Source organism: Emydura macquarii, unplaced genomic scaffold, assembly GCF_026122565.2.
Source record: "Emydura macquarii macquarii isolate MOO-44397 ecotype Brisbane River unplaced genomic scaffold, CSIRO-AGI_Emac_v2 contig_1230, whole genome shotgun sequence".
In the NCBI taxonomy this organism is placed as follows: Eukaryota; Metazoa; Chordata; order Testudines; family Chelidae; genus Emydura; species Emydura macquarii.
Genome location: NW_027131367.1, coordinates 2,430,849 through 2,452,104, shown reverse-complemented (window position 1 = coordinate 2,452,104; position 21,256 = coordinate 2,430,849). Strand labels below are relative to the sequence as shown.

At 49.5% G+C, this 21,256-nt stretch overlaps 1 protein-coding gene across 4 annotated transcripts in view; it reads left to right on the top strand.

Annotated features, from left to right (window-relative positions):
* SLC38A10 (solute carrier family 38 member 10) overlaps window positions 1–21,256 on the top strand; it is a 46,840-nt gene that overhangs the window by 17,930 nt on the left and 7,654 nt on the right. For all 4 annotated transcript variants that reach the window (XM_067547260.1, XM_067547259.1, XM_067547261.1 and 1 more), the window contains 8 exons: window positions 151–253; window positions 1,336–1,518; window positions 3,569–3,680; window positions 4,236–4,342; window positions 11,558–11,714; window positions 19,413–19,583; window positions 19,858–20,304; window positions 20,903–21,025. In XM_067547260.1, the coding sequence (XP_067403361.1) occupies window positions 151–253; window positions 1,336–1,518; window positions 3,569–3,680; window positions 4,236–4,342; window positions 11,558–11,714; window positions 19,413–19,583; window positions 19,858–20,304; window positions 20,903–21,025 (1,403 nt within the window). The remainder of the gene's footprint in view (window positions 1–150; window positions 254–1,335; window positions 1,519–3,568; window positions 3,681–4,235; window positions 4,343–11,557; window positions 11,715–19,412; window positions 19,584–19,857; window positions 20,305–20,902; window positions 21,026–21,256) is intronic.

Genomic DNA, 21,256 nt, shown 5'->3' with positions numbered 1-21,256 from the left:
ATGCTCCTGGGGGGAGGGAACGGGGGGGATGGTGTCAGAGATTTTTCTCTGCTGGGCGGTAGCAAGAGAATTTAGGGAATGCACTGGATTTTGCATCTGTCTGGAAAGCTTTTCTGAAACCGCTTAATGTGTTACCCTGCTTTTCTGCAGCCAGGTCTTGCCTACCTACGATAGCCTGGATGAACCGTCCGTTAAAATAATGAGCTCCATATTTGCCTCTTCGCTAAATGTGGTCACCACCTTTTATGTTACGGTAAGAAACCTCTACCCTGCCTTTCTCTTCCCTTTTTTCCTTGCCTCCCAAAAAAGTGACTTTTGAGATAAGCTTTGGAGCAGTCGTGAACACAGCTATCATGAGATGGGCCAGGCGTTATCTACTCTACAGGATGAGGAGACCTTTTGTTGAAAGCAAAATAAAACGGAAGAAGGCTGCACTGCAGATTCATGGAGGTGTTCAGAGAGCCCAGGCTTGTGGAACAATAGGTCCCATTGAGCAGAGCTGGATTGGGGGTTTCAATCTTTTCCACGTGTAGTAGCAGGGTCTCCTTCTTCCAATCATGTATCTGGAAGTGGAAATGCTGCCCAATGAGCTGCTGTCTTTAGAGAGAGCTTCCCATCAGCCTGTTGCAATTGGAAGGTTATAAAGGAAGTTATGCCTCATAAAACTCCAGTTAATAAAATCCAGTTAATAATTCCCAAGAATAGCCTCCCATGTGAGCTAGGCGGCTGTATGGGATTGTATTACTGACTCTCCCTTGCTGAGGGGGTCAACTTCGTGGGACTCTGCAGCCATCTCAGCTGCAATGCTTAATCCCACTATCAAAACTCAGACCAGTGTAAGCACTGGGAAGGCAGCTGCTCAGCTCCCATTATCACTCATTCAGGGGGGTCCCTCCGTACAACCAATGCATACTCTGCTAATAATGTCAGTGGCTTTTAGGTGAAAGCCCCATGTTCCCCAGCCACCTGACTTGATTAGAGAAGATATCATGGCTTGGCCTACTGGAAGATCTGCATTGTAGGAAGTTGCCCTACGGGCCCTTCTTAGCTGCGCATTGCCCTGTTTTAACTGATCTGCTTTGCCTTGTCCCACTTGTCTGTGTAGCAGTGGGACTCTGCTTCCCATCTGAAAATGTTCAAGCACACGACCCTCCTGCAGTCTCTCACCTCTGCCCTCCCCAGCTTGGCATGCAAAGCATCATACAAGCTGCCTGAAGAGATGGCTGCTCCCGTGCCAGGAGGATGGGTCCAGCGGCAACCCCCGATACGGACTCCTGATGTTAAGAAAATGTAGAAACTTTCTACAAGCATTCACTTCCTCTCCCCATTGCACAGGTGGGATTCTTTGGTTACGTGAGCTACACTGAAGCCATCGCTGGGAACGTGCTAATGAACTTCCCCTCCAACCTGGTGACCGAGATGATACGAGTGGGATTCATGATGTCGGTAGCTGTTGGGTTCCCAATGATGATTCTGCCGTGCAGACAGGCGTTGAACACCCTTCTCTTTGAGCAGCAGGTCAGACCCTTCCGCTGGCTGCTCTTGGCCCTGCATCAGCGACCCTATCACTTTTCAAAGGGCCACCTTTTGGTTTTTTTCCAGTCGACTGGTATTTTTGGTACAACGTGCCGTAGTAGCAGCATGCACGGCTTGGTTGCTAACAACATATTTCTGATTAGCCGCAGATACTTGGTACTGCGAGTGGATGAACTCTCAGCCCCATCCACTTTACTGTAGCTTCCAGTGAAATTGTAACTGCCTGTGGTGTGCTAATAGGGGCAGCATGCGCATCACAGCAGAGCTGTTTATAAATCGGGCTCTGTGGAAACATGACTGTTCTGAGCAATTGTTAATACGCAGCAGTTCTGGAGTCTGGTCCTCCTTGCAGAACACAGAACACTTTAATGGGCAGAGGTGCTGGGACTGAAAATAAAAACCTGGCATTTGCTCTGCCACCCCCTAAACAGAGGTCAGATGGAGTGCTTGTTCCCTGCTCTACCAGCAGTTTATGCACCTGGCTTATAAAAGGTGGTGTATGATACAGAGCTGAGGTTTTCTCTTTTAGGAGTAGGAGAGGCAGAATTATCCATTAGAAACGGAGGACACCCTTCATTTCCTGCTGCTCAGACCTAAATCCCATCTCACTTCTGTGTCTAGCTCATGTTCATGGTCTCCGTCTTCAAAGCTCTGTGCAAGTTCACTCTTTCTTACCTCTCTGCACCTGCTTCTTCCGGCTCTCTTATCTAGCTCATGTTTGCACTTTAGCTATGCTGCCCTGAACAGTCTCCCCTGCTCATGGGCCAAACATCCCCCTCCTTCATTCAGATGTTTCTGTATCGTGTCCCCCTTCCTCATAACTGTTCAGTGATGATCAGCTAGAGAAATACAATTTAAATGCACCCCTCTCTCTCACACTTTCACCGGTCCTGGAGTCAGGCCTTCTCCCAGCCTGGGGTATATTTTGTGACCCCACAGTCTGTCTGATTTAGACTGTAAATCTCTTGTGGCAGTAACATGTTCTCCTTGGTGCAGTGTACAGCACTGAGCGTGCTGTCGGTGTTCAGTAAATAACAGTGAGATAGTGTGGGACTGTTCGGAGGCCCTTTGTGTATGCAGCTAAATGGAAACCTCTGGGGGCAGTTTAGAGTGCCAAATCCTGTCACCACTGTCCATATGATGCCACTTGGCTCCTTTCTCACATTCTGAGTGGTGGGGGCCCAGCTGGTGAAAGAAGCGTGGTCTGGAGCGGTAAACCCTGGAAATCTGGAAGTCCTGAGTTTTAATCCTAACTCTGCTCACGAGTGGCTGGATTATCTTGGGCATGTCACTTTGCGTTTGTCTGTACAAGGGGAGAATACTAACCCACCTGTCTCCTAGGTAGGCCATGGGGCCCAATTAATGTTTGCACAGTGCTTTGAACACACAGTGCTATGGAAATGTGGAGGGGCGTGTTTAGCTGTGGAGGCTGGACGGGGCAGGAAGGGCCTGTTATGATCTAGGAGTGACACAAAAAAATAACATTGACTGTTTGCAGAGCCCCCGATTTCTCCCGTTTCCTGGAGTGCACTTGTTTTACTAGAGCCCGTGGGGCAGAGCGGTTTCCAGCTCACCAGCCATACTCGGGCGGCAACCTGCTGTAGCAACAGCCGGCTTCCTTCCCTAGTAACCGTGGGCCCAGTCGCCCTCCTGCCTTCACCACCACTGGCACTTCCTCATGCTCTTGCCTCTGTTTGGTACTGCCATGAAAGTGAAACGGACAGTGGAGGAAGGCTTCGGCGCTGCCATTCCAAGACGCAGTTGTAAAGTTTCCATTCCGTACCGGATGTGAAATAGCAGCTTTGGCTGTTTTCGTGCAGGTTTGAGTTGAAGCTGCACATTAAAATTGCTCAGCCGCATCTAATTGTCCTCTTCATGGCTACCTATGAAGGCTGGTGCATTGGCAAGTGAAACCATCACCTCTATAGCACCCCCTAGTCTTGTCTGGCTTATCTAGCAGGGTAATTGTGTTAGAGAGCTGCAGGTGCAAAGCAGGGGTTTAACTCGCCGGTTTTTTTGGTTTCTTTAATAGCAAAAAGATGGCACCTTTGCGGCGGGGGGTTACATGCCACCCCTTCGATTTAAAGCCCTCACGCTGGCGGTTGTGTTTGGAACCATGGTTGGCGGCATCATGATCCCAAATGGTAAGTGCAGAGGTGGGATGTAACAGAGACTGAAACTCTGCTGTTCTTTCTCCCCCGTTGCCCCCCCATCCCATTTTGTTCATGCCGCGCTAGATCTTGTGTTCACAAGAATACCCATTGCTTATGGCTATTTGCTCTCACACTCTAGCGTGTCCAGCTAGCGCTGGCCGGGTCTGCGTTCTCCCTATACACGGCTACAGGAAAGGTGAACCTGCTGAGGGGTTATTAGCTCTCGTAGCCCTGAACCGGAGCACGGAGACCTGCGCAGAGGAGAACCAGTGAGGGGAGGCCATTGCCGAGGGAAAGCCCATCAGGGACTTGCAGTGGGTTGAAGTCATTAGAAGGTGACTAAGTACTTGTATGCTGCATAAATCGCAGGGACTCATTTTACCCCCGTTCTAGCTCTCCTCTGGCTGGGCTCATCTCGTATGCTAGCAGGTGGCTCAAAGCTGCAGTCCAATAAGTGGCACCATGCCAACCGCTATAGGTTCTTTTCCTTCCTCCACGGATTTTTGCATACATTTATTTATTCTTCTTCTTGTTTTTTCTTGCCAGTGGAGACAGTCTTGGGCCTCACAGGCGCTACAATGGGAAGCCTCATCTGTTTTATCTGCCCAGCTCTTATTTACAAGAAGATCCACAAGAATGCCCTTTGCTCACAGGTCAGTGCTAATGCTAATTGACTTCTCCCCCGCCTCGCTATAGAGCCTGGGAACTTAGTGCAGCAGGGGAAACCTGTGAAGCCCTCCCCTTTCCATCCCTTCCCCTCCCCCCCTTTTCAGGTGGGAACTGTTGTGGTCTGCTGCACTGAAGCGAATCTCTCCCGAGCACATGGCCAGCGGAGGAGGTGCTTGCTCAGGGAGCGGACTGTCACTTGGAATGGCAGCCCTTTTTTATCTCTGCAGCAGCAAGTGAAGCATTCACTTTACATGTAAAATGTTGGTTACCAAACCCAGTCCAGTGGGCTCCAGGCTGTATTTCCACAGAATGAGAAATCCAGGCAGTGTATAAAACCTTAGGGCCTTAAGTTTCAACCTGTCTGGGCTGTGTAAAATAAACAACTCTTCTCCGGAGAGGGGGTCCTTGCTGCTGACCCTCAGCTTTCTGGTGTCAGCCAAAATAATAATAATAATGAAAGGGAACACACACACAAAGGTGTTGCTACAGGAATTGATTTCTAAAAAAATTGGGGTCATTCAGAGGTTATTCATAACTTAGCTTTTCCTTTGCTTCAGTTTGAATGAGCCTCCAAAGGGACAGAAATAAAATGTCTCTTTGCTGGGTTTGATCTTTCTATTTTGCAAACACTGATTTTTTTGGTAATAGAGCTGAAATTAACATGATTGGGTTTTCTCTTACAATAACTGTATCTTCTAAAGCTGTTTAACAGGCTTCTGTCTGTGCTCCAACATTGTCAGTCCAATCAGCACTTTTCAGGGAATAAGATTTGTTAGTTAACTGCAAAATCCACAGGGGGAGAAGACATTTTTTGGGGTCCTACAGAAATAATGGCTTTTTCTGTTTAATGGTCTGTGGGTTTCCAAACACACCTGAAGCTTTTAAAACAGAGTGTATTCTTCTGTTGCTTTCCTGTTCCCTCATTTGACACAACTTTCTGGCTCTCACTTTGAATCCTGACACTTTGGTCCTAACTTGGCGGGCTGAGACCCCAAAACAAGCTCTGAATGGCCACTTGAATTTTCCGAGAAAAGAGAAAGGATTGTTTTTAATTCAGGCTGAGCAGACCCCTTTTCCCAGGTAAGTGAAACTGCCCTCAGGATGGGCGGAGCGCAGTGTTTCATTTGTAATGAAAGAGGGGCCGGGGCTCAAGCAATTTTTTTTTTACATTCATGACTGATGCAGCAAGCCCAGAGGTGCCAGGGCTGTGAACTGCCAAGCCTAGCGGTGCCGGGGCTCAGCCCTAGCAAGCCGCGGCACAAATGAAGCACTGGTGGAGCAGTTGGACGGACAGCCTGGAGTGGAATGTCAGCTGCCCCCCGCCAAGCAGTGGGGCTCACAAACCACACGACCTGCAACGCTGGTCACCAGAGCAGCAGGGCAGATGTTTGTATCTTACAGAAATCCCCACCAAGGCAAGGTGGCTTACACAGAGTATCAGGTCAACAGGTTACCCAGGGGCTGTGGTTTCGTTTAGCCTACCCTGGAATGAGGTTTGCATACATGCTTTTACCTGGGCTCTGAAGTGTTTCAGCAGAGAAATCTGCCTCGCTAAAAAAGAACATGGTGCTGCAGAACTCCTCCCAGGCCTACAGCTCGAATGCTGGATTCTCTGCCCACCCTCTCCTTGCTCCACTTCTTCTGCAAGACTCCTTTCGTTTCTTCCATGAAGCTCTCATGCAGCATTTCCAATGAGATTTCCGCTCTTTCATATTCCTTTGGCTTTTTCCTCCTTCCCAAAAAGCAGCTCTGCTCTCCCTCAACCCATCAACATGTGCTGTGGTGGTAAGTGACAGTGATGGGGGGAGAAGGGGCACCAACGTGACACGTTTCCTGTACAGTAGTTTTTTCACCCCCTGAGCAATAAACCTGCTGCTCCCCTCTCTGCATGCATGGTTCCATCTTCTAGCTAGTTACCAGATCTGCTAAATCCATTTTTATGGGCATCTTAATTGGTCTAAAGTAATCATGATGTGACTCTCCTAGCAAGAGCGCTACTCCTTCCCCATGCCCTCTGTTCCTGGGTTCTGGCGGCTTTCTGGGTTACCGTGGCCAGACTCTGTTGGAAGCCTGTGGGCGTTTGGGGTGACTCCCTGTTTTGTGGAGCTGAGTTTTACATGCCTGCACACTGAGGAGTTGGAGGAAGGGTTGAGAAGTTCTTTTCCAAGGGGGTGTGGTGTTCACATCCCCAGATGTTTCTGTTGGCCAGCAAAGGGCCTCTAATTCTGCCAGGGAGTTGTTAATTATTACAGACAGCTGGTCAGTCAACAGCTGGCAGCGAGCCAGAGTCTGAGAATTGCAGCTTGGATTAAGCTCCGGGGGTGGTTTAGTTAAAAGGCTTGGTGTGTTGGAAAGACGATCAGGTAACAGCAACAAGGGGAAGTTTAAAAGCTTAACGCCAGGCTCACAGAGGTGTGAATGAACCGGGAAATTGTCCCCTTTATTGTGGTCAGCGTCATCAAGCGTGTCTTGTAAAGTGCAGGTCGATCTGCTCGGCGTGGAAGGGCAATGGGGCGATAGCATGTAAAGCTGCCCTCTGGGAGATTCGGGACAAACTCTGAGGTTTGGCCGAGGGCTGCTAAAGGTCGTGTTAAGGTCCCTAAACAAAGAGCTTTGCTTCTAACAGGAAGGTGTTGGCTTCCCTGTGTTGACATGAGTTTGTTTGAGAGGCCCCTTCTGGTGAGGAAGAAGTCACTCTCCTCCGGGTCTGATAGACTGGGGAATGAGGCGCAGGGAGACTGTCCAGGGTTGCCTGCTGAGCTCTTTGTAGTGAGCTAGTGGGGAGGGAAAGTGGCTCTCCTCCGTGCCCCTGCCTGCAAAGGTGGTGGCCAGACTCCTTCATCTTGCACGCTTTTTAGAGCGTACCATCTCAGATGAAGCGCGGTAGAGAACCCAGTGACTGCCCAGGCATCTTGCAGTCCTCCTCGATACTCTGATTGGGATGAACCTTCTCCCCTCTCGGTGTTTCCGAACTGTGCTCAAGGTCCCAAACAGAGGAGGATTTAGAAAACGTGCTACCGTCGTCCCGCGCAAGAGCGCGTTTTAGCTTCCAGCTGGCAGCTCAGACACCTCTTGGGGAGGCACTTCGGGATAGTCTAATTTCTGTACAAAGGGGGAGTGAAGACCACTGAGCAGTATCGGTGAGCAAAAGGAAGCCTCCTTCCTCACTGCCAATTCCCTCCATGTTTAGACTGTTCCTCGTGGGAAGTGGGGCCTTTGCCTCAGTGGACGGACACGTTTCCAGGATCGTTGCAAAGCCTACAGCTCAAGAGGTTTGCCGGTGCTCCCTCTGTGTCTTCCTGGTGAGCTTCTGCTGGCCGAAGCTCTCAGACTGGGAGTGAGTTGTTCAGCAGTGCTGCGAAGCATTGCCTCTTCATCGGTACAAAACAATCCCTTTGCACAAATGGGCGCTCACCAGCTGCGCCCACCTTTGTGCCTATAGCTTGTTCACGGCTCCCTGATGGGATGGGGCAATAAAGGAGGCTTGTAAAACTGAAGTGACTTTTCGGGGAGCATTTGGGCTTTACCTTCATGGTAAAGGCTCAGTCACATGGAGGCAGCTGCTTGGGTCTCTGCTCTTCGTTGCTGTTCTCTAGCCATCCCCTGGCTGTGACCCAGCGGTGATGTAGGAGTAGACAAAGTTCCTTTATTCTTATTTAAGTGATCTTGCTAAGATCTTCTAATTATCCTGTTGGCATTACGGGAAGCCCAACAAGGGGGAGAAATGTCTTTTGGTTTTTCTTTTTTTTTCCCCCTTGCATTCCAGCGAGGTTGTTTCTGCTCGTTGGACTAACTGGCAGCAAATGCTGTGTCAGATCCATTACCTTCGTGGGTAGTCACCTGCAAATGAGGGTGTTTTAAAAATTAAACCTTTGAGTGATGTTGCTTGGGAACAATTTTTTTTCCAGAGAACTATAAAACAAGCCTCCTTTGGAGGGGGAGAGTCAATGAGAGGCTCCATGGAAATTTTTAAAAAGGATTTTAACCCAGCAGTGCCCGACTTTTTCAGGCAACTGGACCAATTCACCAGACAGAGACCTCAGCTGGAGCAGCCCTTCCACTCGCCTATTCGTCCTCTAACCAAGGAGGTTTGTTCTGCAGTTGTGCCACATGGTGGACCCGGGCTCAAGTCCTTACGCTGAAGTCTGATTCTGATCTGGGCCCCCCTCACTGTTCACTGCGCAGGATTGCCTTTTATTTGTTCCAGGTCCTTTCTCTGGTAGAACAGTCCCTAGCAGATAGTTCTTTGGGCTGGCTAGTGCACTCTAACCATCCCGCCTTAGAAGGCTGCATTCAGATTGTGACACGAGTGATGGCCTCACTTGTCTCGAGTCCCCGCTCCCCTGTCGACTCACATCACAAAGAACGCGGTGTGTCTTGGCCCAGTTGGTAGCCTCCATGATTCCAGTTTGGCACCTCTTGGGTGATGTGTGGCATAATCGGGGCTGAGGGGCGCTAGGAAGGCTGTGTTGGGGATGCTCACTCATCCCGGTCCCTGCACTGTGCCTGGCTCCAGGCAGAATCGGTGGTTCATGCACAACCCAGACTGACTCTGAAAGGTGTGAGACACAGAGTTGCTCAGAACGTTAGAGGCGAAGGTGTTGGTGGGTGCAGGCATTGTATCCTGGGATCCTTCCAGCCCACATTTCCCCTTAAGAATTGAATTTTCTTTTAAACCAACAAACAAAACCACCATTTGCTGGAGGTCAAAGCCCGCTGACTCTGCTTTTGGCGTATGCAGCATGGCAGGATGTCTGCTCTTTCTGCACCCACACATTCAGACAGTGACCAGTTCTTGCTGCTGCTTCTTCCATAATGGAAAAGTTCCAGAGGGGTAGCCGTGTTAGTCTGCATACAGCAAAAACAACGCGAGTTCTGTAACAGCACCCTTAACGACTAACAAATTTCTGCGGGCATAAGCTTTCGTGGGCTGCAACCCACTTCGTCATACATCTGACAAGCTTACACCTGCAGAAATGTGTTAGTCTTTAAGGTGCTACAGGACTCTCGTTGATTTTCCTCCATAATGTGTCTAAGCTCTGGCCTTTCTCCTTTGACTGCACTGCTCACACTGTCCAGAGCCGCCTCATCTCCTGTCTTGTCTACTGTAGCCTCCTCCTCTCTTGATGTGCCCTTCCCCAAGGTACAGTCCCAACAGCCGTCTCCCTGGCCCCTCATTCTGGCCACATTACCCCACACGCTCTTCCTTCTCCACCCTCTCACATACAAACGTTGTGAGCCTTACCCTTAAGACTCCTGACATCTTAGCTCTCCCACCTTACATAGCATTCTGTCATCTCTCACCTCCTCTGTTCCACAGATGATGCTAGCCTCCATCACTTCTTTTCCCTCTTCACCCACAAGCACCTCCCTGCTTTCTCATGCGCCATCCCATATGCATGAAATACCTTCCCCAAACTACTCTGCAAAGCCTCTTCCCTGCCTTCAAATCCCTTCCCGAAGACCTGCATCTACCTAGATACCTGTGAGTAACTGCCAGCTGATAACAGCTGCGTAGATGCCCAGTAAGGACTTAGGATATTTATTTTCTATTCTTATTTTGAAATATATTTAACTGGCTCAGTCACCTGGCTGGGTGAGGTCTACGCCTGCCTATAATCTCGTTTTTCCTCATCTTGCCTCTGATGCTCCTTCAGAATATCTCCAATCCCTTTTGTTATGTCTTGTTTTAGTTATGCTGTGAACTCTGCAGGGAGCAGGGGGCCATCACGTGTTCTGTGTTACACCTAGCACAATCGGACCTGATCCGTCTGGGGGCCTCTGGGCCAGATTGCCGTATAAATAAATCAAAATGATCCACTTAATCTCCATGTATTGTACCCATCTGTATGAGGGTCAATCAGCCTGTTGCTTTAATTCCACCAGATGATGGGGAGATCTTTTGTTCTGCAAATCAAGACATTGTCTATAAAGCTGTTTGTGAAATATGCATAGCATAGTCTAATGTCTCGAGACACCAGAGGCATTTTCTGTTTCGCGCGCACAATTATTCCTATTGCTTTCATGTCCCCCTGTGAGAAGGGGCATGCATGGGGAGAAACAGGTCTTTATTGTGGGGCTCAGTTCCCTTTCCTGTCATCTTGGCCGGTGACTCCAGCACAGCCTTTTGCAGGCTCTTTCTCTCTTACTAGTCATTCTTAATACAGCAACATTGTTGACACACAGACCAGGTTCCATGAGACGCTGTCGCAGTGACAATTACTGTGATTAACTAGGTAAAAATAGTCCATTGGAGTTTAATTAAATCTCCTTACCTGTCAGTGTTGTCGGCCAACAATCCATCCACTCAACTCTTTCACCTGGCACCTTTTTCATTTAGGGCAGCCGCCAGTCATTTGACAGCTCCGGCGCTCAGGCAAACATTCCCTATGCTCGTATTTGGTTTATCAGTTATTTTTCAGGTACTCCCTTTGCTGCACCCCGGACCCCCTCCAGAGTATCCCACAGGCTTCTCCATGCTGTGTAGTTCATGCCACATTTAGAAAATAATACATACTGCTCCCCCTTTGAGTGGGACGTGATCACAAAATTCCTTTCTCCTCTGAATCCAGGTACCAGCTTGTTTTCTTTTTGTATTGCTGTCAGGTGAGGTGCTGGAAATAGACTAGTCCGGTTCTCTGGCGCTTGCACCGTGCTGTGTTGTTGGCGTTGTGGACAGCGTAGGGAGATGTTTGTTTAAAAGACCTGTTTTTCTGAAGAAAACAAGAGAAGTTGATTGGAAAGATTTCTTTTGGTTGTAAAAGCTTAAACCAAACTTGACCTGACTGTCCTGCTCACTTCACTGATAGACGTGTAATGTAATGAGCTTTCCACTTCTAGTCAAAATTAGCCTCCTTTTACAGATTTTCTCTGGACATGCTCTCACCGACCTCACAGACCTTAGCTCCTCTCCCCTAGCAGTTGCTTCTTCTCGCCACACAATCTGAGCACCTCTGGTGCAAGAGCCTGCTCTGCAGCTTCTGAAACAGCCGTTGTGCAACTGTGCTTCCCATTTCAAACTACCTTTCTCTCCCATTTGCCTCTTAAGTTTTTCTCCCTTTCCACTACTTAGTGGTTTCTGTAGTTGAATTGAGCTCTGAATTGTTTTTGAGGTACAGTTTGCATGAAAGATGCTATTCAGAACAGTGACATTTGTTTCAATGGATGTTAACTGAGGCGCTGACCCATTTGTTGTGCAGATCATACTGTGGGTCGGCCTGGGAATCCTAGTTATTAGTACATATACCACCTTATCAGTGACGGAGGACACGCCATTGAAGACAGAAGCAGTGGAACTTGCCGATCAGCTGAAAGAAATCAAGAATGTAATTCACCAAGATTCCGTCAAAATATCAGGTACGTGTTCTGCGTATGTTCTGCGCATCTTGACCCCGCTCCGAAAGTCTCTTGACCCCTTTTAAGCCACTTTTGTTGTGTCACCGGGAGCCTTTTCCAGTGCTTGCGTCTCCAGGGCCTCCTGAGAAGGTTTCCAAGAAAGGGTGTAGTTGTCGCTTTCCAGAATGCTTCTTGGGTCTAAGCCAAGGATTTGGCTTTTGTTTTTTGTTCTATTGCAAGGGGGGGGACGGCCCTCCACCCTCCCCCTAGTGACAGGGCTCTGAAACTACACAAGCCTTGTAATAAAAGGAACTTTGTGCACATGAGACTAGAGATAGCACTGTACTGGCCACCTGTATGAAGGGTACAAGGAGCCAAAACAGGGCCGCTTTCACCATTTCTGCCAGCATATTGTACAAGGTTTCAATAACAGGCCATTCATTGCACTAAAAGGTATGTAAATTTATGGGTGCTGACTTTTTTTGGTTGTGAAGATATAAATTTGGAGCCAGTTTTAGCCCTGACCGAGGCTGTAATTATGCCTCAGCTTTGTTTACTGGTTCATGTTATTTATTATTTGTTTACTGTGGCTGCTGATAGAATTATGGCCTGCCGCTCCCTTCCACAGCTGCAGGCCTGTTTTGCAAGGCCATCGCTAGCAGGTGTCGAGTGACCCTCCCCTGCCCCTCATCTGTAGCTGTGTTCTGGGTTTTTTTAAATTCTTGTTTGGTTTTGCTCGGGGTTTTCTGTTCTTCAGGGCTTTGTAACATCGCAGATATTGAGAATGAAAGCAAAAAAAAAAGGTCAGGCTTTTCTGCAGGAGATTATACTCCCTCCTAGTCGCTGGCCCTGTTCCTGGCGAACAGCTTTGAATGTCTCCGAGGCACCGGTGCTGCCTGCGATAACATTCACTCCTGTGCTCCGTCCCTGACAGCGGTCAGATTTTATACATGCACACTAATGGCTCATCCACGGTGCGCACCCTCCCCTGCACAGAGATGCTCAGGAGTTCTGAGCGGAAGACGCTCTCAGTCCCTTAATGCCCGCTCAGTGGGGCCAGGCTTGGGAGGAAGGTGCAATTTAATTCTTGAATCTTGGTTAATTTCAGAGCGGTAATGGCCAAAGAACAGGTGTTCATTTCGGAAGGGCTGCTGATCTGACTTTTCACGTTTCGTAACTGATAACCTAAAAAGTCCGGTGAGAGCCTGGGTCTGTTGGAGTTTGGAACAGTCGCCCCTCCACCCAGCCACGTGTTCGGCAGGGAGAAGAGCAGGAAACTTGTGTTCAGTCAAAACCTAGTGAATCCTAGTTCCCTGCTACACACACCAGTGAGAACTAGTCAGTTAGCATTAGCCCCTATCATTTGCTACTTTGAGGGTGGATTAAATAATCCTGCCTTGGAGGAAGACATTTTTAGATTTTAAATTTCCCTGGGGACTAACCAGGCAGTTCTAACAGGCCTGTCCACAGCAAAACCTCACCGATTTCCTTCCAGATGATTTGCCTGGATGGTTTGTTTCCTATCAGCCCAATGAGAGCAAGGAGAACACAGTGGGACACCGGGACATGCTCTTCCCTGGGAAGCGGAGTGGGTGCTTTTCAGCACTGACTTTGAAGCCTCATCCTGTGGGAGGAGGAAGCGATGTGGAACGGGGCACAGGACAATGGCCGGGGAGAGGAAATATAACAATGAACTGAAAACACAAAACCTGCTTTGGGAGCCTTTCAGCCCTGGGTAGCAAGCAGCACACTGTATTCCCTGTTCACGAAGGCTGCTGCGCTGCCCCACAAGAATTACACTTTCTGGTGGCGCAGCCCATCCTGCTTGCTGCCAGCTCTCCACTGATCCCTGGACTCTGCTTTCCTCACATCTCCTTGTGACGCAGACTTGGCTAGTAATTAATTACCCTGTGTTAATCAACACCTTTCTGCCCCCTCCCTTTGGCCCTGCCTTGCTTTGTTTTGTGGCCCTGAAACCTCCCCAACAGCTGCATCCTGTCATTCAAAGTGTGCAGGGCTCGGGGTTGCCCTGCTATCACCTGGGTGCCCTTCATTGGCCACATCTGGTTCTTATTTCTTGCACGAGTCTTTAACAGAAACACATGGCTTCTCTTCAGGCCGCATGCAGTTTGTTTTTAGCATGTTCTTGGGGTTTGGGGTTTTTTCCACCCCCACTCCCCTTTAATTGATGGGTTGTCTGGTTGAGGCAAAGCTTGGAGCTGAGCTGAGCTTTTTACCATTTTGCGTTCTCCGTCTGACTCTCGCCTGTCAGCATGTGAGAGGAGTTTTATTGGTCTCTTTGATGTAGCGGAGACCAGAACTGTACTGACTTTCATTAAAACCCTGCCCTGTGGGCCCTGGGATTATGAATATTAGAACATTGCCCTTTTATGTGAACACGTATTGACCAGCGAACTCTGAATAGTGTTTTCACTAATGACACCCAAGTGCCCATTACGGCCCCTGCCTGTATTGCTTGAGGTTTACTGTCAGCGGCTCTTTGGGAAGGTATAAAACCTCTTTCAGAAATGTTCTGCTATTACATACAGCGTGTCTGGATGTTAAAAGGTTGCTAAGCTGCCTGTGAAAGCTCATGAAGGCAATTATCCGGTTTAAAAAAAAGGCTAATTAGGCAATTTCTCTCCGTATTTGAAAGCACCCCCGAGGGTCTCATGGGGCGGTTTAAGATTTTGTAATATTTTTCAGCTCCTTACTTGAGTGTTGCTGCTTCATTTTCTTTCTTTTTTGCATTGTGCAATATCTTGTAACAAAGGCCTGATTCACGCTGTTTGTGACAGCAACCTTCCCCCCCTCCCTCGCCCCCCAGTCCTCGAAACAGTTATGCTTCTGCTTGTTTTAGCAAGGAGTATCTGAGGCAGTATTTCATTTTACGGGCCCCGCTGGATTTTGTTGTTTCACATGTCCCAGGACTTGGCTGGAGCTGAGCACACTGCATGCAGAACTGGGTTCTTGCGTTTGCCACCAATATGCGTGTTTAGCGGTGTCCAGACAGGCTCAACCGTGGCTTTTTTCATGGTTGTATTGCCACTCTAGCTGCTCAGTTTGGACCTGTAAACTGCATTCCCCACAGGAAACCTGCCTCCATCCCACTTTTGTCCCCGCCAGATGAGGAAGTTACATTCTTAGACAGAGCAGACCCCAACATGTGTGAAATGTGGATTATACACAGTTACTCCCTTCGCTCCTGATGGTTGTAGGAACAGCTTGACTTTGCTGCAGCACTCCCTCGTGCTTTTGTGAGAGAGCTTTTAATAGTGCCTGTGACACAGAAAAGGAACTATCACCCTGTTGTAATTTTGGTTCATTTTTACGGCTGGTGTGTCAGGAGACAACTGTGAGCTAATTTCACTGATGCCATTGGATAACCTTGTGAAATCTGTCACCATTGCAGAGTCTGGGGGGAGGGGCAGCTCTTTTTTTGGGGGGGGGGGGGGCATAATCACTCGGTCTCCGTGTTCTTGGAGGTTGTGGGGGCAATTTCCCAACAGAGATGGGGGCTAAATCCCAGGGTTCTGCCAGACTCTCGAAGTGCCTGAGGTCCGGAGATGCTGAGCCCCTGTAACTTCTGTTGACTTCAGTAGGCGCTTCTGAGCAATGCTTCCTGTGTAATGAAAGAGGTGCTGGGGCTCTTTCAGAAGTGACCCGGCAAGCCCAGAGGTGCCGCGGCTCTGAACTGCCAAGCCTAGCGGTGTCAGGGCTCAGCCCTGGCACAAATTAAGCACCGCTTTTGAGTGCTCAGTACCTCTGAAAATCACAGCCCAAGCCCTTTCCTCTGTTTCTGAACCATTCAGCCATTGCTTCTCCCCTGCCCCCCAACCCCTCTTGGTTGCATCCATAATAGGAGGCTCCTTCTGTAGGTTTTCCATGAAGATGAAACCACTTGGGAGCTAGGTGAAATGCTGAGGTCTGTCTGCTCCATGCAGCCTTGTCAGTAAAGATTCTTCTTTCAGGGGATGAACATCCACATTTATTGGGTGTGGTCGGTGCTCTGTAAGGCTCGGAGAATCCCCGCCGTAAGGAGCTTGCAGCACTTTGTTCTGCCTGCCATGCCAGTTGGTCACGTTTCCGTGCCAGCCACGTGCCTTTCAGGATAAGATTCCGATCCAGCGCGCTTTGATCACGTTGCTGAGGTGGAGTCTATTTGATTCTAACCTCCTCAGTCACCCAAAATCTGTATTTTAAAAAGCTGCCTACCAGTCCAGCTACTTCAGCCTTCATCTCTAAGAACAAACATCTTATGCAAGGAGAAGGAGAGGTGTGCTGCAGAAGGCGGGGTGGGGCTAATTTTTTAAAGAGCCACTAAATTCCCTTGACCTCAGCCCAGGAGTTTTGTTGGGGTGTGAACATCCCAAAGATTCAGCTTAGACTGATCCAGTCCCCGGGGAGGAACCTGGCCCTCTTTGAGGAATATCTTTGATCAGTTTCAAAAAGGGGACAGTGGAGGCAGGCATTTAAAATCAAGGGCTTTGCAGCTGGTAGTGCCCTCTAGTGGTTAGAGCGGTGGAGACTGTGCCTGGTGACCTGTCAAGGACTTAAAATAGCCCTGTGTTGGGAATGAGACCATGGCCAAAAAATGTCTTTTCTGCCTTTAATTAGACAGAATCTTCCCAGGACACATCTGGCCCCTTTCCTCAATCCCCCCTCCATGCAGGAAGAGAATAAAGAAGCCAAGCTCCTCCTAAAAAAGCAGGAGATGTAAATGCAGGCTTCAGCTACAGTTTTTAACATGGTGGACAGGAATGACATGAAAACCACGTGAGGAGTAATTTGTAATGTCTTTCTGGGACCATTGCTGGAATCCCAACCAGAAGTGGGGGAGGGGGGGGGGGGGGAAGCTTTTAGGTTGCTAATCATGAAATTTTATTGCAGCCTAGAGAGATTGTTGGCAAACCACTTAAGAGAAAAACTCTCTTTCAGGAAGCATTGGGTCCTCCCATGTACATCTCCAAATGGAGACAGAGCTGCTAGAAAGCATCGTGCGCTGGGCTGGCTCTGAAAGGACCAGCAAGCAGCTAGGACCTCTGTAGGCAAAGAAAGCCCTCTTGCTGTCTAACTCGGAGATGTTGTTGTTGTTGTTGTAAGCCAAGAAGCTTTTATAGCCTCTCAGCCTTTGCCTGTAAAGTCCAATGCCACTCATAAAACATTCAGAGGCCCAGCATTACTGTAACGTTATCCAAAGGGACCTGAAGGGCGACTGTACAGTTAGTGATTATTACACATCCTGAGCAAAATTGTTCTCTGCAAACCACATATAGCTCCTTATAGATTTCCATGCAGCACGCAAGGCCATTAATTCACGCCCTGATGATGAACTTAATTTTGTTTCCTGCTGAGAAAATGATGGTTAGAGGCAACTTGGTCTTATTACGGAGTGCAGGTTTTATCTCCCTTGTTTTGTTGGGTTGCTTTTTTAAATGTGTGTAAGGTGCTAGTCATCTCGTGATTTACGACTCGCCCGCATCACAGCCATGGGGCCTCCACCAGTGATTTCATTGTATCCTGGAGACCTCAGTAGTGTCACCTGCTGCAGTCTGCTGGACAGCCCCAGGTTTATTTGAATAGGTCACCAGGCTGAGCTCCAGCCATGCTGTGAAAGGCAGAGGTAGGAGCTCTGCTTTCTTTTAACTCTTTCCTTACCCTGGCAGATGGGAAGCTCTGAGTGTTTTGCTCCTGAGCCCTTTTGCTTTGCTTATGAAATGTTGGCGTTGCTGTAGAATTCACCCTAACCCCAATAATGACCTGGACCAAGGACCGCTGTGTCGATGGCAAGTCTGGATCGAACCGTCTCTTGACTGAGACAGACCAACTGCTGTAAATGCAATGAGTGGGGTGCATCGTTACCAGGGACCCCCATAACAATTCAACTAAAGCTTTTCTGGGGCAAATCAAGTCACTTGTGGATTCTGAGGCTAGAATTTGGTCGGGAACATCCTTGCTCTGAAGGGCAGAGCACGAACTTCCCAGTGTTTGTTCAGAAATGCTTGATTCCACCCCCCCACCCCCAATGGGTTCCCCTCCCTCTAATAAAGGGATTGAAGAGCAGGCCTCCCAGTCTAGGGGTGTCACATTTGAAAGGATGCTGGTTGGTGATCTGCTGAAAGTGACACAGCCACGTGTTTGAAAAGAGACTATTTAAAGGAACACCTTGCTTTGATCAGTTTCTTCTGCTGGGGGGCAAAGAGGGGAGAGCACACCTTCCGCTCACCCCAGCTACACTTCACTGGGAGAAAAACTCTCCTGCCAATCAGCATCTTTCCGCTGACCTCCCTGAGCAGAGACTCAGGCCCTACATCTTTCATGAGGAGAGGAGCTAGGATCCAGTGTGTTAGCAGGGCTGCATAGACTGGGGGCGTGACCTGCAGTGTCCACATGGTTGCTTCAGTCCCCTTTTCTTCCTGTTCTATTTACTTAACCAAAGCAACCTTGAAAATCACCCAGACTTTAAACACTTAATTTCACAACCAGGCACAGTGCTCTAGGGCAAAGATTCCAGGGTTCGCTGAGTAAACGTCTGTCAGCTGTTCCAGCCAGGCTTCCCACACGGGCCTGGATCTTGTGCTGTTCCGTCTAGTTCACAACTTGCGTAAGACTCGCACAGTTGAAATTGTGACCATCTCTTTTTCCCACGAATTCATCTTGTAATAAATGGCACCGGTTCCAGGGAGGGGGAGGAGAAAATTGAAAGATGTTTATAGAATTAATTCCCCAAAAGAAATTTGAGGGAGGGGTGGAGAAGTGTGTGTTTTGCGATAGAGGAAAAATATTTCAGAGTTCATTGGACAGAGAATGTTCTATGTGATTTCATCGGCCAAAAGCTGGAAAACAATTTGATTCCCTGTTCTGGTTTTCCTCTGAAGCAGAGGTTCTCAAACGTTTCCATAGTGTGGGCTGCTGCTGAGAGTGTCTTGTGGGCGGCTCCTACATTCCCATTTCATGGATTAATAGATTAAGGCCAGAAGGGACCGTCCAACATCTGGCCTGACTTCTTGTACAACACGGGCCCAGGAATTCCAGCCAGTGACCTCACTATTGATCCCAATAACTTGTGTTTGATTAAAGCAGACCTTTCAGAAAGGCATGCAGGCTTCTTGGCAAGCCCCCCAGAGATGGAGAGTACGCCGCTTCCCTTGGTAGTCCGTTCCAATGGTTAATCACCCTCCCGGTGAAAATGCTGTGCCTGATCTGCGATCACGCAGCCCCCCTCTCCCCTCCCATTCGGTCCTTTTACATCCCTGTGGCAGCTACAGCTCTTGGAAAACTGTTTGATGTGCCTGTCCTGTCTGGAGTGTGGCACAGCAGTGGGAAGGAGGCGAGCCCACCTGATCTCCACAGAGCCCCTGCCAGTGCTTCGCTGGCGCTGCTGGCCCGGGAGCACAGGTGGGGAACCTGCCTCTCTGAGAGGTTAAAGTAACTCAGATGATTCAACTGGGGGGGATAAGAGAGCAAGATCAATGCTGCCATCTGGTGACAGTTCTTGGTAGCACGCAGCTTTCATCCCGCAGTGTGACTAGGTAAATTGCCCTGAACTGTTTTTGTTATCAAGATACATAAAAGAAAGTGATGGCCAGCAAAGAAAACTAAGCACTAACAATTGATTAAAAAGCTCAAAATTGCCTCCTAGGCCTGTGCCACTCAGCTGGAGAAACAGGAGTGCGGGCCGTGTGTGACCTCATTCAATTAACTCTGCCATGTTTACAGTCCAGGAGCCAGTGGTGGAAGAGGCGGAGGATAGCCGCGATAAACCCAAGCTGCAAAATGAGAAGGAGGAGATGGAACAGCCGCAGATCAAGGTGCCCATGGACGTGCCCAAGAGAGACAAAGCGAAGGAAAAGCAAGAGGAGGAAGTGCAGCTTGACCGGCCTAACCAGGGTATCTCGGAGATGGGGCTGTGGGCTGGGTAGGGGGTGAGAGTTTTGGCGTTTGGAGATGCAGCTGGGCGTACTCTGATGGGGTGGTTGGCAATATTATTTCCAATAACGGTCATGATTCCATCCCCTCTCCCAGCGGATTCCCTCCCCTCCAGCCCAGTGTGATTTGCTACTGTTCCTGTGTCTTGCTAGAAACCCTGGCTCTTGGCTAGGCAGCAAAGCCTGCTCACTGGGAGGGGCAGGAAGTTAATACACCTGTTTGACGTGCCCCCCAGGGATCGCGGTACCTGTCGGAGAAGCCCATCGCCATGAGCCGCCTGTCCCGCGTGATGAGGTTGTCGTAGATGAGGGGCAGGACCGTGAAGAAGCCAAGGCAAATTTGCGCGAGCCGGCAGTGGAGAAGGAGCAGGGCCGGCCTGTGCAGCTGGATCCCAAGAGAGAGAAGCCCAACCTGGAACCAGGAAAGGAAGATGGGGCCCAGAAGCAGCCCCAGAGAGGGTTTGACAGGGACCCGCAGAATGCCCTGGAGGGGCGACGAGACGGCCGGCCGCTGTACAAAGATCTGGAGCCGGGCAAGCAGGAGCTGGAGGCGAGGTCGCTGGCTGTCCTTCCTGAGGGCGAGAAGAGAGCTGAGGCTGCAGGTGGAAGGGAGAATGCAGATCGCCAGCTGCCTGGGAACGCAGAGGAGGCTGTGAAGCCCTTAGAGAAGGAAATTGACCCTGGTAAGTCATCTCCTTGGTGGCTCATCTGAGCAAATTCTCCTCTTGTCCCGTAACCCTCCCACAACGAGGAGGCTAGGGGAGGGCGGGCATCAGTTGTTCCGACCTGCATTCCAGTGTTTCCTTTTAATTTCCCAGGATTAGCATGTGAATATGCACAAGCCCCTCCAGCAGCTGTTGGGGAAAACGAGGAATCTGGTGTCTTTGACAGCTACTATAATATCTGTCAAACAATTGTTTGCTAGCCTGCTAAATGTCAGGTGCCGTGCGGTTGTTATGTGTCTCACAACTCACTGGAGACGTCGAGTTGGGAGATCTTGACAGGTAACACATTGCTAAGTGCCCATCTAAAAGCTAGCTAGGACGGTTCTTGCATTTTAATTGGCTAAGGTAGTTAGCATTGGCTCTCTGCCATGAGTCTATAAGATGGTTAAATATTTTTTTTATTACTTCTCTTGCAGTTGTCAGGTTGAATATAAACTGCGTTGGCTGTGGGGGGAGGCGGGACACGGTGTGGAGCTGTTTTAGAGAACATCTGCCGCTTCTTCCTTTCCACCCGAAAGACATCCGTTGGTCGGTCGGTCTGTCTGTCCCTCCACAGGTGAGAAGCAGGAGCTGCTCCCACCAGACAGGCTGGACCCAACGCAGGCGCAGCACCCGGAGCAGAGAGAGATCCGGAATGCTGAGGAGAAACAGCTGGCGAATGCTGACAGCAAGCTGGAGGGTGAGTCTCCCCTTGCGCTGGGTGCGTGACTTGGGGGTTAGCCTCACAACAGCTGCCAGTCCCTCGGGAGCCTGCTGCATCGTTGTCCGGTTGGGAATGCGTGGGCAGTGAGCGGGGGCAGGAGCGTGCAGCCCAGAGTGTTTGCCCGTGGGGGCGGGAAGCCCCGTAACTTTGGGCCAGTGGTTCCTGGTGACCCTGCGCTGGGTGTCGTGACCTGGCCCAGCCCTGCGA